General features: G+C 42.7%; 1 protein-coding gene and 1 long non-coding RNA gene across 4 annotated transcripts in view; one reads left to right on the top strand and one right to left on the bottom strand.

Moving 5' to 3' along the window:
* The window catches only part of morc2.S (MORC family CW-type zinc finger 2 S homeolog), a 62,999-nt gene extending 55,739 nt beyond the window's left edge, over positions 1–7,260 (bottom strand). For 2 of the 3 annotated variants that reach the window (XM_018243984.2, XM_018243982.2), the window contains exons 1-2: positions 7,091–7,260; positions 6,426–6,808 (exon numbers count right to left, since the gene is read on the bottom strand). In XM_018243984.2, the coding sequence (XP_018099473.1) occupies positions 6,426–6,493 (68 nt within the window). In that variant the 5' untranslated portion in view covers positions 6,494–6,808; positions 7,091–7,260. The remainder of the gene's footprint in view (positions 1–6,425; positions 6,809–7,090) is intronic. The other variant, XM_018243983.2, reaches the window with a different exon arrangement.
* A 75-nt stretch (positions 7,261–7,335) lies between these two features.
* On the top strand, positions 7,336–8,154 carry LOC121398251. The gene is made up of 2 exons (XR_005964205.1): positions 7,336–7,437; positions 7,663–8,154. It is a non-coding gene; the product is annotated as an uncharacterized LOC121398251 (long non-coding RNA).
* Positions 8,155–21,002: the final 12,848 nt, after the last annotated feature.

A 21,002-nucleotide genomic window follows, 5' to 3' on the forward strand; every position in this document is an offset into this window, starting at 1 on the left:
TGTCCCACTACCATGCGCAGAGGGCGCTGTGTGATATTGCAGTCACTGTTAATCTTTCATATAACCAACAGAGGGCGCTGTGTGATATTGCAGTCACTGTTAATCTTTCATATAACCAACAGAGGGCGCTGTGTGATATTGCAGTCACTGTTAATCTTTCATATAAATAACAGATGGCGCAGTGTGATATTGCAGTCACTGTTATTCTTTCATATAACCAACAGAGGGCGTACTGTTATTCTTTCATATAACCAACAGAGAGCACTGTGTGATATTGCAGTCTCTCCCCAAGTGAACTGTTGGTATAGGAATGATTAAAAGTGACTGCAATCTCAGCTACTGCCCGCTGACCCGAGTATAAGCCGAGGTAGACTTTTTCAGCACATTTTGGATGCTGAAAAACTCGGCTTATACTCGAGTATATACGGTATTCTAAAACCCCTAACTGCTATAATTCAATGTAAGTCAAAGTGTAACTTGTTGGTGCTATACAAAGAAATGATGAGATGACACACCTGGCCTCATGTTTTAAAGGGATACTGTCATGGGGAAAACATGTTTTTTTCAAAACGCATCAGTTAATAGTGCTACTCCAGCAGAATTCTGCACTGAAATCCATTTCTCAAAAGAGCAAACAGATTTTTTAAATATTACATTTTGAAATCTGACACGGGGCTAGACATTTTGTCAATTTCCCAGCTGCCCCATGTCATGTGACTTGTGCCTGCATTTTAGGAGAGAAATGCTTTCTGGCAGGCTGCTGTTTTTTACTATTGAGTGTTGTTCTTAGATCTACCAGGCAGCTGTTATCTTGTGTTAGGGAGCTGCTATCTGGTTACCTTCCCATTGTTCTTTTGTTTGGCTGCTGGGGGGGAAAGAGAGGGGGATGATATCGCTCCAACTTGCAGTACAGCAGTAAAGAGTGATTGAAGTTTATAAGACCACAAGTCACATGACTTGAGGCAGCTGGGAAATTGACAAAATGTCTAGCCCCATGTCAGATTTCAAAATTGAACATAAAAATATCTGTTTGCTCTTTTGAGAAATGGATTTCAGTGCAGAATTCTGCTGGAGTAGCACTATTAACGGATTCATTTTGAAAAAAATAGTTTTTCCCATGACAGTATCCATTTAACAAGAACAAATTACTACACACAAAAAAGTGTAAGGCACCAGTTTTTTCCTACAGAGCAGCATTTTCCCCCCAGAAATCCAGCATGCGTGCATCCGTTTCCACCGCTTATGCTGTGATGCAGATATCCAAGGCTAAAAGCCTGCAGTGTTGTATTCAGGTTTAACCGCTTGTAAATAAGAAAGGCATCACCTTTTCTTGGCTGATCTTACAACTGATTCGCCAATGTTACAGATTCTTGCAGGTTGAATTATGGCAAAAATAAGGTGTCATGCAGAGAAGTCTATCGACCCCCATGACTAGGCTGTGAGCCATAAGGTCTCTTGGCATGCTGCATCTGGTGGATGGAACCAGAAAATCCCTTGGTGTGCTTCATCTGGTCTATGGAATGAAAAAAAATCCCTTGGCGTGCTGAATGTAGTCCATGGAACCAAAAAGCGAAAACTGTGTCTTCATTGATGGTATTCAGATATACAGTGAATCCTCAATTTTAAGTCGCCTGCTTTTCCCGCATTTTACATTTTTTATTTGTGGTCCAGCAATTTATAATGCATTTCAATCAGGGCCGGATATCAGAGTCAGGCCGCATGGTGCACCGGAGCACTAGGGAGCTGCGTGTCTGCAGTGCTCCTTAGCAAGCAGCTGGGCGGCATGCTGTCCCTACCAACTTGCCGCTATAGGCCCGGGCCTTTGTGGCCTCGCCACAAATCCGGGCCTGATTTCAATCGGTGCATTTCCCTGATTTTAAGTCATGTTTTCCTGGATTTTACATCAAAATGTTGTCCTGAAGTTCCCAAAAACTGCTTTTTTTCCCCTCTATGAATAATATTATTTGTGAAATAAAGAGGCTTAAAATAGTAAACAAATTTATATTTTGCCACGGTTCTGCCTGTTAATGGTCAATTCAATTAAGCTGGCCATAGACGCAAAGATCCGATGGTACGAATCATTCAGATCAAAAAAAGTACAAAAGAACAGATCAGCCGATGTTCAGCCCCTGACAGCAATCGTACGAAAGTTATGTCCAATAATAGCTAGTGACAGTCTCCCTGTGAAAATCGTACGATAGGCAATACATGCAGAGATATTATCGGCAGCCGATAGAAATCTTTTAAACTGTCCGATCGACCAAATGACCGATCTCTGCCGGACGAAAAATGTCAGGAGTCCACACACGGTCCAAAAATCGTACGAATTCTCGATTCGTTCAGATCTTTGCGTCTATGGCCAGCTTTAGTCTGCCCATTATACAGTACTGCATCAATCACTTATTGATTTAGGTTGTGTATGTGACTGACAAAGAGGCCTTGCACATGCCCCCCCCATAGTGTAACATTAACGCTGCAATGTTTAACCCTTGTTATTAACACAGTAAATATTGTATCTCAAAGTAAAAACGGATTTCAGTACTTGAAGAAAAAGTTACTTTAACACATTTGCCTGATTTTACATTTTCCTTGATTTTACATAATTTTTTCCTGGTTCCCTGAAAAACGTAAAATGGGGGTTCTACTGTAAATTGAACTTTCAGAGACTAAACATCCAGTAAAAGTATGATTCTTTTTAAATCAAATGCGTTAGATTTGCTGAAATCCCCCTGCTGTAACAGTGTTTTTATTTTAAAAAGTGAAATAAAATCCAGTTTGAGAAGCCGCCCACCCTCCCCCAGGGAAGACACATCTGCAAGGGCTCCCAGGGCACTGTTATAATCTGCACCCATCAGTGCTTTACAAGTCCCCTTCTGCCAACATCTCCCACACCAGCAACCTAAAAAGGACATACGCTGCCTAAAGGAGGAAAAACTGGCTCTAGCACACATAGGGTTGCCACCTTTTCTGGAAAAAAATACCTTCCTATATATTTATCTTTTTTCCCTATTAATAACATTGGGATCAACTATGGTGGCAGGTAGCAACCCTAAGCACACACAGAGCCAGAGAACAAAACGGGGCCCACATCCTCAACAGAAGCCGGGGACTCAAGTAGTAGAGGTACCCGGGACCGAGCTGGGGCCTGAACTGCAGGGCAGACTGCTGAGCTGCAGGGAGACTACTGGGCTGGTGACGCGGGGCACCTCGGGGGAGACTGTGGGCCTAGTGGCGGACAAGATGGCGGTGCGACAGTAGATTGCAGCGGACTCTCCGGATCACATGGTGCTTTCTTTTTTTGTGCTTTTTTACTGTGTTTTGTAAAGCTATGGACGTCGGAACAATTAAGGTCCAGGTCTATAATCGCCAGACACTCCTTCGGTACAGCAATCATGCATATCTTAAGATATAGGATGGCTTATTGCACACACTACAGGATCTCTGCCTACTTCGGGAGCCGGATCTTCTGACCGCAGTCTCGCCTCGGAAACGGTGTATGAGGAGGCGGAAGCACAGAAAGTGAGCAGGAATCCGTGCTAGGCCAAGAACTAAACCCAGCCGACCCGCTCTCCCGTCCATACTACTATCTAACGTCTTCTCCATAGAAAATAAAATGGATAACATTTGACTCCAGCGAACTACCCAGTGTGAATTCAGAGACTGCTGCATGTTTGTATTCACTGAGACGTGGCTTAGCGAAAGAGTCCTGGATGCCGCCATTCAGCTGGATGGGCTAGTCGCGGTTCGAGTTGACATAGTCGCTGCTCTGAGCAGTAAGAATCCCTGGTTGGTCGGTGTGTTTACATCAACACAAAATGGTGTAGGAACGCTGTGCTTGTGTCCAGCCACTGCTCATCGCTGGTGGAGTTTGTTGTTGTGAAGTGCAGACCCTTCTATTTACCCCATGAGATTGCCTCCATTCAGATTATTGGAGTTTACATTGCTCCCAGCGTGAACACCAAAGATGCGCTCTGGGAGCTGGAGATTTTAACCATGTGAATCTCAGGTCAGTGCTCCCTAAATTCCATCAGCATGTGGAATTTCCCACGAGAGGGCCAAACACGCTGGATCAGGTTTATACAAACATTTCCAGTGCGTACGGAGCAGAGCACGGCCCACACTCCGGATACTCAGACAACATCTCTGTTATGCTAATTCCAGCATACATATATATCTGTAATCAGCTACATCACAAAGTGCATTGATGATGTCACTGTCTCCAAGTGCATCACTACACACCTCAACCAGAAGCCGTGGTTCACTGAAGAGGTACGTGTGTTACGGAGGGCCCGAAACTCTGCTTTCAGGGAAGGTGCCATCAGAGTAGCTAAGCGCGCAAACACTCAGAGAATACACAGCTTCTTCCAGGAGAATGGCAACACACGGAGGATGTGGCAGGGCATCCAGGCTATCACAAACTACAGGTCAACACTATCTGCCTGTGACAGTGATGCCTCAGTTGCAGATGCGCTGAACGACTTCTATGCACGGTTTGAAGCACAGAACACAGGAATGAGGAAGACCATCACTCGCCTAGTGACCATGCACTGCGTCTCTCTGTTGAGAGTAAACCCACGGAAGGCTGCAGGACCAGACAATATCCCAAGAGAATGTGCATATCAGCTGGCAGATGTTTTCACTGACATCTTTAACATCTTTCTGATCACCTCCACTGTCCCGAAGTGCTTGAAAACCCACCACCATTGTCCCCGTGCTGAAGAAGTCATCAGTGTCCTGTCTCAACGACTACCATCCTGTGTCACTCACCCCATCATCATGAAGTGTTTGAGAAGCTTGTCAAGAAACACATCAAAACCCTTCTGCCAGTTAGCATACCATCAAAATCGCTCAACAGATGATGCTATAGCTACCACCCTCCCATCTGGCCCTCTCTAAATTTGGAGAGAGAAAAAAGACACCTATGTTTGAATACTGTTCATAGACTTCAGTTCAGCATTCAACACGATCATTCCTCAGCATCTGATAGAAAAGCTGAGCCTGCTTGGACTGAACACCTCCCTCTGTAGTTGGGTTCTGGACTTCCTGACCGACAGACCTCAGTCAGTCAGGATTGGAAAAATAATTTCCAGAACCACCACACTGAGCACTGGAGCCCCTCAAGGCTCTGTGCTTAGTCCTCTACTGTTCACTCTGCTGATGCATGACTGTGCAGCCACGCAACGCACAAATCATATCATAAAGTTTGCTGATGACATGACCGTGGTGGGTTTCATCAGCAATAATGATGAGTCACCATACAGAGATGAGGTGCAGCGGTTAACAGACTGGTGCAGAGCCAACAACCTGTCTCTCAATGTAGATAAAACAAAGGAGATGATTGTTGACTTTAGGAAGACTAGGAGTGACCACCTGCCACTGTACATCGACGGCTCTAATGTGGAGATCGTCAAAAGCATCAAATTCCTTGGTGTCCACCTGGCGGAGAACCTCACCTGGTCCCACACCAGCTACTTAGCCAAGAAAGTTCAACAGCGCCTCTACTTCCTGCTCAAGCTGAGGAAATCCCATCTCCCACCATCCATACTCAAAACCTTCTACAGAGGGACTATCGAGAGCATCCTGAGCAGCTGTATCACTGTCTGGGCTGGGAACTGCACTGTCATGGAGCGCAAGACCCTACAGAGGATAGTGAAGACAGCAGAGAAGATCATAGGTGTCTCTCTTCCTTCCATCACGGACATTTACACCACTCGCTGCGTCCGTAACACCACCAGCAATGTGGCTGATCCAACACACCCCTCACACTCACTGTTCACACTCCTGCCATCTGGAAAAAGGTACCAAAGTATAAGGGCCCTCACGACCAGACTGTGGAACAGTTTCTGCCCCCAAGCCATAAGGCTCCTGAATACTCAGGGACGAGACAGATCTCTCTCACACACTCCATCTGACGTTACTATATACCACAATGTTACACAGCCACTATACGCCATTGTATAAATAAATAGCCATTGGATACAATTGTTCTCTATGAGAACATCTGCACTTTATCATGTTCTTTATCATGTTCTTACTACTATCATATCACAATGGTACACCCATCATGTGTGACGTTTAGCATTATTTACTTAACATATTACATCTGCGGAGTGTGCACAGTCTCGTCCTGTCCCTGCACTATGCTGTCTTGTCTTGCACTTTTAGTCTGTTGTCCGGTACTTCTATATTGTGTGTAGCACCATGGCCCTAGAGGAACGTTGTTTCGTTTCACTGGGTACTGTACTAACGTATATGGATGAAATGATAATAAACTCACTCTTGACCAATAGTTTAAGCAATATCTCTTAACAATATACCATCATTTTTGTACAAGTATTCAGCATGAATAAGCAATAGTAATGCAGTGTAAACTCAAAACAGGAATAACATTCATTTATTTTGCTAGCGGAATGAAGCATACTCACGAGTTAGTATGTAGATATTCGAAAGTCAATTGTGCGCGGTTCAGACTGCTGTAGTTTGAAAATGCCATTATTCACGATGTTCCAGTCAATGGTAACATACAAGTTCAACGCCTTCTGCTCTTTTTTTGTGTATATGTTGGGCAATTGTAGCCACGAGTATCCTCAAAATGAATTCTCTTTCTGGGTTTTTTTTTTGTTTTTTTTTTAAAGCTTTTCAATGATTCTTGAGCAAAATATCGCCAAAAAATAATCGTCCTGTAACATTGACAGGGGGCAAAATTACTCCATCAGCATTCAGCACGTCGAAAATATAAAGGCCCTAGAGAAAATATGTCTTCCCATTATTTTACAATGGGTAAGCAAATAATCTACTGCCTTGGCATCTGAAAAAAAAAATAAATAAACTTACAGAATTTGAAGTAAACAGAAGTACCTTAAACTACAAACAATATTTGCTATTATAAGTGTATACTTTTACCCATAAGAACCCTAAACATTAACACTTAGCAGGGTTTTACATTTGCCTCATACCAAAGCCCAAATACCGCAGTACATCGAATCTATGTGGCATCACATCCACTCTAAGCCCCTCCCAATAAGAAAAAAAAAATCTCTATTCACTTCGTGCTATTTCCACTTCTATAACTAGGCACCATTTTGCATACCGCAGAACAATCCCGATTTTCGAAGGACAGGCCCTATTCTCATAACACAACTTGCAGTCCCTGCCCGCTGATTAAATATCACGGCTCGCTGTTTAAGTGTCTCGTAACGCCGTTGAAATATAAAGCTCGTCCCTTCCAGCCGCCCAGTTAATACAGACGGTGTACATATGGATCGAATATCTCCTCTCGCGAGACTGTGACATCACCATTTCAAGGGTATAAGCGCCATGACGCATTACGTAAGTCGCCTACGGGGGAGAGACGCCCGAGGACGGTGCTTATCGGTGTTTATACGCGATATTCTGAACTGCGCACGGCAGCCTGCGGTCACAAATCTTTTACCTCAGGTTACAGCGCCTACTTTTGTCTGGGAACGAAAAGACAGAAATATTTTGTTGTGGTACCAACCCTCCGTTTACAAAATGTGACTAATGCTAAATCATACCAAATATTGTTTTTTTATGCTTACTGAAATCATTGCTTATGCCAGTAAAGAAAGATAAACTTTAATTTCTTTTCCTGGTTGTTTGCAGCAATATCCACAGCTGAAGACTTTTTATTTTTTTGCATAGGGCCTGGACTATGCGTGACAATGGGGGTAAGGATAAACTTGTTCTAAAATCGGAACAGCTCATCCTGTGTCCTGTCTTTATATTTATAATTGTAATGGTGAAAACCGAAGATGTATCCATTGTGACTGCTCCTGTTGAGTGGCCCCTGCTAGAGATGAATTCCCATATTACAGGTGAGTTTTCCACTTCTCTGGGTGAGCCCTCAGTAATGAGGGAGCTCCCTGGGTTGTGCCACCTAAATTGTGGCGTATATTATGTGTGGATCAGGTTTTGCTGTGTTCAGCGACTTTGTCTGGCCTGTTTTCACATGTGAGTCACTCTGCGTGTGTTACACTGAGAATGTCAAGAAGTCATTTCTCTTCAGCAGTGTATCATGGAAGACTACTAACACAATACTTCCAGTTTCTGGATGGAAGCTTTGTGGCAAGGGATATCACCCGGTGCCATATTTTCTGTGAGCACTCACCCAATTCAGTGCAAATTTTTCCCAGGGCCACACAAGTAATATTGCACATCTTCAATGGCAGACAATGAAGACATACGGGATTTCATACTTGAGACATCGGCTTTGAGGTCAGTCACAAAAGGACAAACCGGTTCAAGCAGAGAATCTTGGAAGGATGCAGTTCAGCCTTTAAGCTCAGAGTCTGTTACACCATGAACAGACAAATACAGTGCACTACATACATTCTCTGGTTGACAGCCCAGTGTTTTTGGGTCCAACCTTCCTGGCCTCCATGCTTCTGGTCTGTTTAAGGAACTTAAGCAAAGCAGCAATTTACACAATTCCTAGACTGGTTTCAGACACACACATTCCTCAGTCAAATAAGCCTTAGCAATTCAGACTCAGGTTAACCTTATACGAGCACAAGTATGCCTTATAAAAAGTATCAACTTCCTTTATCTGAATTCCACTATCTATTTTATCCTCACTTATTGTGTCACTACTATGATCTTTACTAGATACAAAATCCTCATCGGACAACTCCATATGCTGAAACCAATGCTCTCAAGCAATTTTAGCAAGTAAAAATCATCCCAAGGCGCATATGTTACACCTTAGGAATCAAGGAAAATGCACCTATATGTAAATCGGATAAGGTAAATCAGTCTCTTAAATAATTGCTGAAGAATGGGCAGCTCTACATAAGAGGGTTAATGGAGAAAAAAATCAGTATTAAATATGCTGTAACTGATGCTGCAGATGCTCTCTTAGATCATACTTAAGTAGCCCTTTACGTGTCTAAAATGGCCAAGTTCTTTTGCCTGGAACGAGTAGTCACAAATAGTTCCAAGGTCATTCTTTCCAAAGCGTTTTTACTCCTAAGCGATGTCTCACTAGAGATAACAAGACTAGCAAGCAGGTCCTTAGCAGCCAAAGCTGCCAGAAGAGCATTATGGTCTGGAGATACAACTTCATAAATAGACTCGTTTCCCTAAACTTTGCTTGCAATTACTGGCACTCTAATTAAAGAATAGCATTGTGGGGAGCATGGCCTAACTGCCAATGTAGAAAGACATGCTTATCCAGAGCTATGAATAGGTGATCCAAATTACAGCGATCCTGCTATATCCACACACTACATTTTAGCTTCCAAGGTAGATTCTACGCTACACTTCCTGTATGATGGCTGGCCATCAGAAAACGAGCAAAGCAGTGGCTAGTAAACTCGATAAATTTGTCCAGCAGCAGAGTCAAGATGGCATGGCCAGGCCTGTGACTCAACCTGCTGAACAAGTGACTGTGAAACCCACCCTGCAAAAAGTACTACAGGCGATTTGTGATACCAGCAGTGAAAGTAAAAATAGATACCAGAGTGAAGGAGGTGAAAGAAAAATCTTGCTTTGTCCAACAAGATCTACAGAAGCTGTGGAAGATAATATCTGACCAAGAGGACACTATGAGAACAGTCCATCACAGACCTCCGGAACCAGCTCAAACAATGTAAGGCCAGAACAGATGATCTGTATAGGGGAGACAGAGGCACAACAACATTTGCATTGTTGAAATACCAGAGGACCAGGAAGGTACGGTACTGGAACTGTTTTTGGAAAAACACATCAAAGTTCATTTGGCCACCGAGTGTCAAGGATTAGATGGGGGATGCTGTATAGGCAGATGAGAGAAGGGTGAGTCCTTGAGGGAGGAGCTGTATGTGCCTAAGGGGCACAGAAAGGAAAAGACACGAAGAGGATAACGAGGGCGTAGAGTCTGAAAAGGATAGGAAGCAGACTGGACAGGCATGGTTCAGATCAGGAGCAGACTAGACAGGAAAGAGGACGGCGTGGGTGTAGATCAGGAGCAGACTTGAAGGATAGGACGGTGCATGTGTAGATCGGGAGCAGGCTGGAAGGATAGAACAGGACGGTGTGGGCGTAGATCAGGAGATGGGAGCTGAATAGAGATCGGGAGCAGGAGGACTGCATAAGGATCAGATTAGGCAGACAATATACAGACAGAAGGAAAAATAGGGCAAGGTAAGGTCGAAGCAAGGACATGATTGGAGCAAGATTCAGAATAGCAGGGCAGGATCAAGGTCAAAGCAGGACTGGAACTGGAGTAGGAACAGGCAAGGTTTAAAGCAGGACTGGAGCAGAACCGGGAGGGGAAGTCAAGGCAGATCAAGACCAGAACAAGGCAAGGTTCAGGTAAGGCAGAACAAGGAAAGGAGGCTAAAGCAGGAACATTTTGCTAGGGGTGATGTCACAGTGCTAGTATAGGAACCAATGCTCCGGCAAGGAGGGTGAGGTGGGCTGGCCTTAAATAGAGTCAGCTTTGATCAGGCTGCTGATCGGCTCGGGCTGCAAAGGCCAGGTAATAGAATCTGCAGACTGCTCACCTGGCCCAATAGTTAAGACATTGAGGCAGAACCCAAAGGTCCCTGACTCAAAACCCAGCAGAGCTTGACACTGAGCACCTCTCCCAGCTATTTGTTATTGAACATGCCCATAGGATTCTGATTAGGCTACCAATGGACCCCTCCTGGACCATGATGGCTAAAATCCTCAATTAAGGAGACTGTGGTGCCATCTTGAGAAAAATGTCCCAACAGGGATATCTGATTCTTGGTGACGCTAAAATCATGTTCTACCCTGACTACATGGTTGAAGTCTAGGAACAAACAGCAAAATTTGCCGACGTCAAGATGAAGCTACAGGAGTGGGGACTTTCCTACTCCACTGTCTTCCCAGAGGAACCATGGTGAGTTGATAGGAATACCACCAAGTTCATTTCAACACCTCAAGAGGTAATGGACTGGCTGGAGAGACTTCTGCCATAATGACTTCCAAAATTGCTGTACCTACTGTATACCGAAAAAAATCTTTCTGCAGTCATAACAATATCACCTGGAGATGGGTACATGAACATAAACACCTAAGTTGGGTAGGGGTTCTGAACTGAGGATCTTCAACGGCCCTATACCTTGGATAGCTGATTTTTCATCCTGAGGCCCCACTGGACAATTCTGTGGACATTACTTATTCCAGAGGCAATATGGGTAACAGTATATGTACTTTTGGTTATGGTTGAACTTTAAGCACGCAGTTTCTTTTCTATCCTCCATGGCAGCATTGTGTTGAGTACAAGAAGCATGTCTTCCCCAAACCCTTATGACAAATACAAACTTAATGTCTTGCAACATTAGAAAACCTGATAAAATCATGAGAGCTGTATTGTTTACTGCATACAAACAATGGTCACCTGTGATACTGTGCCTCAAGGAAATGCCCTTAACATGCCAAAAAGTGCCCTCTTAAGAGAGGCTCGGTTGCACAAGCGTACTATGGAAGGTACATTATACTTCAATGTACCCTCCTGACCTTTGAATTCATACTAATCACTCTATATATACCTCCCCCATTCTCAGATGTTTATACTGCATAAAAGTAGCTTTACTGCCTCCTGTGCCACAAGGTTGACTTGATGACTACAACTCCAGCCTTATTGAATTACAGCCATATACACATCCAGGCTCCAGATGCTGGTGCTTAAGCCCCCTGTGGCTGACGCAAAACAGCTGATTTATACTGTGAGGAGAATCAGGGTGCCACATCCATTACCGCCATGTGGGATGCATTTTAGGCAGGCAGTAGGGGTGCTCTTAGTCAGCCAATCAATGTGGTCAGGGAAAGAACCAACCAAAGGGGAGGTGAGACAAACAACAGAGGTGGTAGAGGAAGCAGAGGCAGCCTATGTGGCTGTACCCTCAGCAGAAAGCTATCACTTCCTAACCCAAGTCCAGACAAAACTAAAATGTAAACTAAACCTGCTCTATGCTTTCCAGCACAGTTTTGAGCAAAGGGAAAAAGACTGGCAAGCTGCTTGCCTACCTCTCTAAACTATCTACCCCACAGATGGTTATACACAGGGCCCTCTCAGATTCACGAGAATTAATTACTGTTTCGTGCCAGGCTCTACCAATTCAAGATCCAGTATACCTCCACCCAGCTACTGAGTTCCTAGACTAAATAACATTTCCAAAACTGCATCCACTGCCCTGCTAGACAGCCCCTAACAGCCTCTGAGATTCATGACACAACTCAATGGGCAACTTTTAAACCCTGGGACCCAATGGACTTCCAGAAGAATGGTACAAGACGCTGGGAAACAGAATAGCAGCCTATATGAAATATTAACACAAGCATACTCCCAAGAAAACCCTGGGCAATGTGGCTCTTACTGGCCCATATCATTGATCAATGTATCAGGACCATACTGGGTTTATGCCTCAGCGCTCCACTAATGTGAACCTAAGGTGATGTACTACAATTTACAAGCCCTGCATGATAACTCGGGATCAGGGTGATTGTTTCCCTGGATTCCGAGAAAGCATTTGATTCCATTGATTGGACATATTTGTGCGGAGTCCTAGAACATTTGAGTTTTCATTAAATGGATTGAGCTATTGTATAAGAACCCCGGGGCTCAGGTCCAGGTTAAAATCTTTATCTCTCCAGCCTTTTCCTTGGGTGAAGGACGCGACAGGGCTGTCCCTTTTCACCCATACTTTATGCTCTGGCCTTAAAACCCTTGGCCATACAGATCCATCACGCTGCACAACCTGTAGGTTTTATATACATCCATATAGAAGAAAGAAAATCATTATATGCAGATGATATTTTGCTTTACCTGGCTGTTTCTTCTTCAAGGCTGTAGAAATAATAGAGATCATAATTATTACCACAGATAGTGGAACTTTTCTAATATACATTTTAACAGAAGAAAACAATCTTTCTTAGTCCTCCAATAGAATATTCATACTGTTTATTGGAAATCTCAATCCAAACCTGCTCACGTGTCCATCCAACACAAAATTTACAGACAATATGGGACATTTTTCTGAGAACTGAAAGACTTACATCCTAGATCCTTGGGTCCTCAACATAGTTTGCTACAGCAATAAAACTTATTTTTCAAAAATACAATCTCCCAACTGTTGCGTTCCATTGTCCACTCTGGCAGATCCATCCAAGGAGCAAGACATGTTAATCATTCTGTCGTATCTTATGAAACCATTGGTCAAGTATTAGCCAAAGAACAAATCCATGGGTTTTTATTCAAACCTATTTTTAGTAGCGTGTCCTCAACAAGTATATCAAATAATAACGATTAAAGATGTAGTCCTTCAAATCTATCACTGCATCTGTTCCTAAATTACAGGACAAAGGTGGATCTAGAGCAGTGATCCCCAACCAGTGGCTCGCAAGCAACATGTTGCTCACCAAACCCTTGGATGTTACTCCCAGTGGCCTCAAAGCAGATGCTTATTTTTGAATTCCCGACTTGGAGGCAAGTTTTGGTTGCATAAAAACCAAATGTACTGCCAAACAGAACCTCTTGTAGGCTGCCCATCAATATAGGGGCTGCCAAATAGTCAATCACATTTGAACAAGTAAGGAGATATGAAAACTGGCTAAAGCCATGGAAGAAATAAGAATGCTTTCTTGAGCATGAAAGTACAATTGTTTTGTAAGTCTAGGTCTACAAAATTGCATCCACAGAAAAAAAACCTATTCTAGTGTATGGCAAACATTGCTCTCCTGGTGTGAGAGAGTCTTCATCCGGAGTTCAAACTATATTCTAAGGCCTTAAAGGACCGGTAACGTCAAAAATTTTTACAAAAAAATTCGTTAGAATACAACGAAAAAAAAACAAAAACACAAATTAAAATTTAAAATAGCAAAGCCTTTATTAAGAAATAACTTACAGAAACTCCACTTCCTGTCCTCTTCAGAAACGGCGAAAAGGCGACCATCCATCTGCAGCGCTTGATTTCTCCTCCTGGCTATACACTGACAGCGTGTCCTCTGCCCGATCGCGTTCTCCAGCTCTTCTACATCCAACAGCAGTATGAAGGCGATGTCTCCTGCTCCTCCGCTCCAGGAATGCAGCCCTGACTGCCGACCCCGTGCCCACTCCGTCACTGTCAAGGCAGCTGAAACAAAGCAGCCTCAAAAGAATGCGTCCAACACTGAGCCGGCAGGAGGAGTAAATAAAAGTAAATCATACAACCCCGGCAGGTCCGCATTGAGTGTATTAGGAGGCTGCGTCTGCACTGCTCCAGGGCGAAAGGCTGTCCCCCACAAAATCCTACCGGTTCACGATTCAACATTCAGCAGCCAAACAGCAGTTTGACAGAGGGAGCAGCAGCAGCTGCAGGCGGGGAGCAGCACGGCTCACCAAAAGAAGCTCGTCCTCCTGGGGTTGCCGGCTCAGTGTTGGACGCATTCTTTTGCGGCTGCTTTGTTTCAGCTGCCTTGACAGTGACGGAGTGGGCACAGGGTCGGCAGTCAGGGCTGCATTCCTGGAGCGGAGGAGCAGGAGACATCGCCTTCATGCTGCTGCTGGATGAAGAACAGCTGGAGAAGGCGATCGGGCAGAGGACACGCTGTCAGTGTATAGCCAGGAGGAGAAATCGAGCGCTGCAGATGGATGGTCGCCCTTTCGCCGTTTCTGAAGAGGACAGGAAGTGGAGTTTCTGTAAGTTATTTCTTAATAAAGGCTTTGCTATTTTAAATTTTAATTTGTGTTGGTGTTTTTTTTTTGATGTTACTGGTCCTTTAAACAGACACAGGCCTCCTATTAGTTATGTACCCCCTAAAACTTAAATGTGGATTTAGAAACTCTGGTTCTAAAATTCAAACTGTGTCATTGTTAGGATCTCCATAAAGTCATAATCATTCTTGCTATACCTCAGGAGTCCTCAGACCAACAAGAACCAAATATCCTCTAATTTAATGCAGTCAGAGTACTTAAAACGTACTTGTTTAGAACCAAATCTATTAGAAAGACAGATTCCCTCTTCACTATGAGGGGCCAAAATCAAGATGGTCGTAGCAAAATATGTCGATCGGGTACGTTTTTTCCCTGGTGTCCTGGTGGCCTCTGTTAGGAAAAAAAACATTTTTACAAATCATTTATTATTTTAAATGTTCAGTTTTGAAGCTACAGACTTGATAAGCCATGGAAGATCAGAAGTTCTTTCGTCTATGCTCTCAGCTCTCTGTAGGGAGATTTCCCAGTAGGGGATTTAGCAGGCAGCCAAACTGAAAAAAATGACAATGAACTGGCTTTGTTCATTCTTCCTGCTCCTGTTTAATTTGCATATATTTGGGATTGGTTGGCAAAATTTAGCTAATAGGATTAGTGAAATGCAAATGAAGCAGGAGATGGGAGGCATGCGTAGTAACTAGATCAGTGTCAGCTTCCTGTATGGGCAGAATGGACTTCCGGCATCGGTGAACCCAGGCAGAGAAGCAGCAGAGAGAGAACAGGAGAGAAACTTTTAGCAGCAGCGCTCCACAGCTTATATGGTCTGCAGATTCAAAACCATCCATTTAAAATAATAAAGATAAATTACAAAAATGTTTCTTCTGACAGAGGCTATTCAAATTTAGACTATGTTCTGAAGGTGAACCACCCCTTAAACCATTGATTTATTGAGCACAGGCTTCAGATTTCTCCCAAATTTCATGTTTCAGTTCAGTTCCTCCACCTCCCTCTACATTCGTCTGAATTTTTTCTTTAAGAGGGTGGATTGTACATTCGTCATATTGTTTGGAGCAGCACTTACAATACAATAAATATATTACACAGCAACAATTGCAGTACATTTAATTCTTGTAAATGTTGGTAGTTAAATAAACCTGATTATAGCTCTTTTGAAATAGATAGAAGAAGTGTTCACTAGAAGGACGTAATGTACACTCCTATCAATACTTCCTATGTATGCCAACAAGGCCATAGTACTCCACTGGAAGTCAAATTCCAACCCAACATTACCATTCTTGTCAGATCTCATCCTCAAAACAACACCTCTGTATGAATTAACATATAGCAAAATAAATTATTTTAATACGTTTTATATTATGGGGTGATTGGCAAGACCTGGAAGACAATGTATCAGAGTGACCCCTGCCCAGGTATGACAGGCTCTTTGAAACCTGTTAATTTCCCCCCCATCCTTTTCTTGCATTTGTAAACCCCCTGTCAGGAACTACCTGGAATTGAATTCTGAACTATATACTTACAAGTTTCTGCATTACCTCACTGAGCCACTGGAGACCTTTGGGATATGATTCTACTCAAATGATAAAAGACACTCTGGTTACCTTATGTATTTGCTCACTTCCTCCGCTTTCATCAAACCCAGGTGTTTGTACTTTGCCAATTAAGGGGCTTTATAAGCCTATTACAAACAAAACCCAATGGCTTGATCATTGTAGCCCCAAAGCTAAATCCTGTGTTATTCCTTGCCCTGTGATTACTGTACCTGATTCCTGCCTTGTTCCCTGTTCCTTTCTTGTTCCCATTGACTATTGGATCTCCTGGTATTTGAACTCGGCCTGTCTCTTCGACCATTCTCTTCTTTTATCCTGCCCCTGACTTCGGCCAGTTTACCAGACTCTCCTAGTGTTTCGCCAGTCCTGATCTGCCAGTTAATCGGATCTCTCTTGTTTGCAGCCTGCCTCTGACCACTGACTCGGTAAAAAGACTGTTTTGCTCTACGTGACATGCCTCCTGTGTATCAGCACCTTAAATACCCGCTGTATGCGTGTTACACAGCACCAAGGCTCCTACCTGCTAGCCACTCACCCGTGGCCCAGCATGACACCCCCTGTGATTTCTCATTATAACTTTATCTTTGCGTCTGTTGCCAGCTTATGAATGTAATGTCCATAACACCTTCTGTGACCACAGCAAATGATATTATATTCATTCATCATGTTTTTTGCCACTGAATTTTTTCTTTAAGAGGGTGGATTGTACATTCGTCATATTGTTTGGAGCAGCACTTACTTCATTCATCATGTTTTTTGCCACTGGTGTCATACACACAAACATGCTGTGTGACCTGCCTATACCCAAATATTCCTGTCAGATTAAAGTACCCAGCCTATCATTCCACTCATTTCATAGCTAATATTGTATTGAACCCATCACAATTTTTCAATACCATTGGTACAAAAATATGGATTCTGGGCCTTACACTGGCATTAGCATCCTGTCTGCACCTGGAAAAACTGTGTTGGCCCTCGTGCAGGCACATGCAGATGATTTCAGTGAAAAAATGTGAGACTTTGCATTCTCATTCCAAAATCAATCACATGTGACTGCATCTGCACAGTTATTCCAGGTACAGAATTGACAGGCATTGTATTTTGAAAATGAACCTGCATTAAAAAGCTTCGGGATAGACAGAGGAGAAAATTAATAGTATATAGTGTAGTAATTTTTATTTTATAATACACCCTTCTGTGGGATCATGCTCATTAAGTGTTATTTTCCTTCACCTGCAGGGTCAATTTACCCTTTAACGAATTATTAAAAACAGTGACACCTCCTGGGGTCAGACTAGACAGGATGCTAATGCCAGCACAGGGGCTGATCCTTGGCCTTTGTATTTCAGCACCGTCTGGCATTAGCCTTAGAGCAGAGCATCACAGGTTGTGACCCCTTTACACATAGCTTTTTCCAGACTGTAGGGAACAGAGCATTGTTAAGTACTGTTTCTGGTACTGGCATGATGTTGAATACCATGAATGCTTTATTGACTCTTACAGGCATACATAAACAGACATAGGTGTTAAGGGATAATACCACAGATATCATTAACTAAATGCTAAATTCATACTGAAATAAAATGGAGAATCTCAAAATTTATTTTTATTCGAAAATTTCTCTTCCTCTTTCATCCCAATTAAAACACTTTCTCTGTCCCGCCTAGACCATGCTTTATTATAATGCATTTCAATTGGATCTGTTTGATAGACTTTCTTTGACTAAATGTAATCTTTAGGGCACTCACATGAGCATCAAAAACTTCAAGTGGAGGTGGCGCAATTCATTCATAGGCCAATTAAAATTTAAAACAATGCTGGAACCTATGGAAGGCTCAGACTACCTCAAGCACCTCCAGCTCCAGATGTCTGAAGTAGGTAATGCTGGGCCAAAGGGGCCTTGGGGACATTTTTGATGCGTAAACTTACCTAGTACTACTGATATATTCCGATGGAATTGATAGCACTGTGTCAGTACTGCTTTAATTGTGTGTTGGGAATGTCAACTGTCTGCACATAAAATGTATTGCCTGCAGTAGGCTTAGAAAAGGTTTGTGTTTTAATGCTATTGTTTTATTATCAGTTATGGTAAAAACCAGATTTAAATTACTGCAGTTCACAAAATTCCCTCATGTTCCACTTACAGACAGGGCCATACACATAAAAGGAGATTTTCTTAAGTAGAAAATTTCTTTGCGTAGGTCTGTACTATGCAGCATCTGGGGATGTGCCAGGTTGCTGTCGTTCCATTAGCTAGTTAGGAAGATTTTTATTTGTGTCTTCACTCATAAGCATTACAACAAAATTGAAGGGGAAAGGTAGAGGCAGAGGGATTCTTATTGCATAATAAGAGGGTAGACTTTAAAGGGGGGAATGTCACTAAGACATAAAAAGCTGTATGATAAAAGATATTTTCAAATTAAAAATTGAACGAAAATGATTTACCTATTAAAACATCCATACCTATTATGTAGAGATTTAAATATCTCAGTTGTCAATTATATATATTGCCTGCCTTGCCTCTATGCCTGAGTAGCCTGAGCAAAGACATGAATACCAGGTTCCCCATTCTGTCACACAAACAAGATTTTGGCATGATGCAAGGTAACAGATTATTACAGAATGGTGCCTGCCTGCCTGCTTGCTGTGATTCTGAGGAAACAACATTTAAATAATCTATATATGGTAAGCAAAGTTTATTTTGCTATACAATTACAATAAAAAAAGAATTTTGGAATTATTTCCAAGGTCCCCTTTAACCTCAATTATTGCACTGACAGTACAAGCCTAAGTGTACCAGTTAAGGAAATCTTCTTTATTGTGCTAAGTCAATCTAGCATCAGGAGTACTGTTATCAACTTTGTCCGAAAAGAAAACTTTGAGCTTGAGAGCCCTAATAAAGCGGAACAAATCAATGGAAAAGTCAAAGGCAGGTGCTGTGAAGGCAGGGACGAAGTTGAGACCTTTTTCTAAAATAGAAAGTTCAGCTTTAGACAGTATTTGTTCAGATAAATTAAAAACGTTCGTTACCTGCGATTCACTTTCTGCTGAATCGCGGACTGACCTGCTGCCTTGCGGAGGCCCCTCCTGGTTTTCCGGCATCTTTTGTACGGTAACCTTTGCCTAAAAAAGGCCCCCGCCGCTCCTTGTGATGAGGCCGGCGACTCCTGTCCGCCATCAGAAGAGTCCACCGATCCTTTATCCGACGCTGCATTTTTCAAAGTCACCCGTAGTTTCCAGAGGCAACTTCAGGCAACTTCAGAAAACGCTGTGCCGCTTGCGCGTTAGCGCAGGCGATTTTTCATCTTAGTGGATGGGAAGACACGAGGAGACAGTTCGGGGAGATTGTCGCACAGAAGTCGAGGCGATTAGTCGCCAGGTGACAAAATCTCCCTGAATCTCCTAGTGTGAACTAACCCTTACAGGGTCTCAACATTTAGGGACAAAAGGACTAATTTGGGAGAAGCTAATGGGTGAAATTGACCTAAAGTAATCTTTTACTCTTTGTTTACTCTGGTACTGACTCAGAAGTGTGCATGTTCCCAGTCATTTCTGCAGCACAAATATTCAGGTGCCTCAAGTGGTATGCACGGTCAAAGGAATCACTACTGCTTGTAATTATAGCCCCATAAACTCTTAAGTTTATGTTTAAGAGAGAGAAAGATCAAGAAGGGAATGAAAGTGTTAAATTGCACCTAGAGGGCATGCCTCACCTGAAGAAATCCAAAAAATTTGGTAGTTTTTCTTGGAGCTCTTGATACGTGGAGAATTATGTATTTGTGCATTTGGTATAGGTTTGGTGATCTTCCTAATTTTGAACTTTGCCCATATCAGAAAGCATGTGAAGAAATAATTGTCCCTTGGGGCAGATGATATGAAATCTAGAATAAGGGGTGTCCTAAAATCTTGAGTGCAGTGGACCATACGCTGTATGGGGTTTTTAGAGTATTGAGAAATTTGCATGTCATTGAGCCAGTAGCGATAATTACTGAAGCCCTCCAGGGACTGGGAATACAGACGTGTAGGGCTGTAATGGGGTTTTATAAATCTAGGGAGAAACTCTAGTGAAGGTAGTAAATTTGGGAGTGCTGTGAATTACAGTATGTAAAGAAATATAGATATGTAGATGTTGATTATGTTTATACTTTGCACTGACCCATTTGGTTATCTCAGTAGCACTTCCCTTATACTTATACACATTTCTACTTAGCAATGTGAGTGCTCCCACAACCCCCCTTTTGTATATGTTTATACTGCCCCATAAAGTGGAAGCCAAGGTCTCAACAGTCAGGGTCAAGGAGTCAGTTATGTGGTCAAGATTGACCTACATACATTTTTGGGGATCGGTATTGAGCAACATTAGAGAGTCTATGGGTTTAGCTAAGTAGACTAGAAGAGTGAGACACCTTCTCTGTGATATTATATACTGGAATCCCTTAATAACTTGAGAGTGTCATATTTTTATGGTCAAGGGTTCAGTTGTGTCCATCAGAGGGGCATAAGGAAAGTATAAGGATGTCATCTAGGAAGCTAGAGAGCTGGGAATGTGACAGAGAAGGCATAGAATTTGGCAAAGGTAGATGTGATCAACTAGCTATTGCTAGTAGCTAGCCTATTGTATAGTGGAGATGGGTTATATAAATATTGTTGCTGAATTTTTTTTTAACAAAACATTAAGTCTGTACCAAACTAAGTTCAGTTTATCCAGGTTGCCTGCACCTAGATACATGAGTACAGTTTACTTGGGTAAGAAATGTATTTCTTAATTTTTTTAATAT

The sequence above is a fragment of the Xenopus laevis genome, chromosome 1S (assembly GCF_017654675.1).
Source record: "Xenopus laevis strain J_2021 chromosome 1S, Xenopus_laevis_v10.1, whole genome shotgun sequence".
Taxonomy (NCBI): Eukaryota; Metazoa; Chordata; class Amphibia; order Anura; family Pipidae; genus Xenopus; species Xenopus laevis.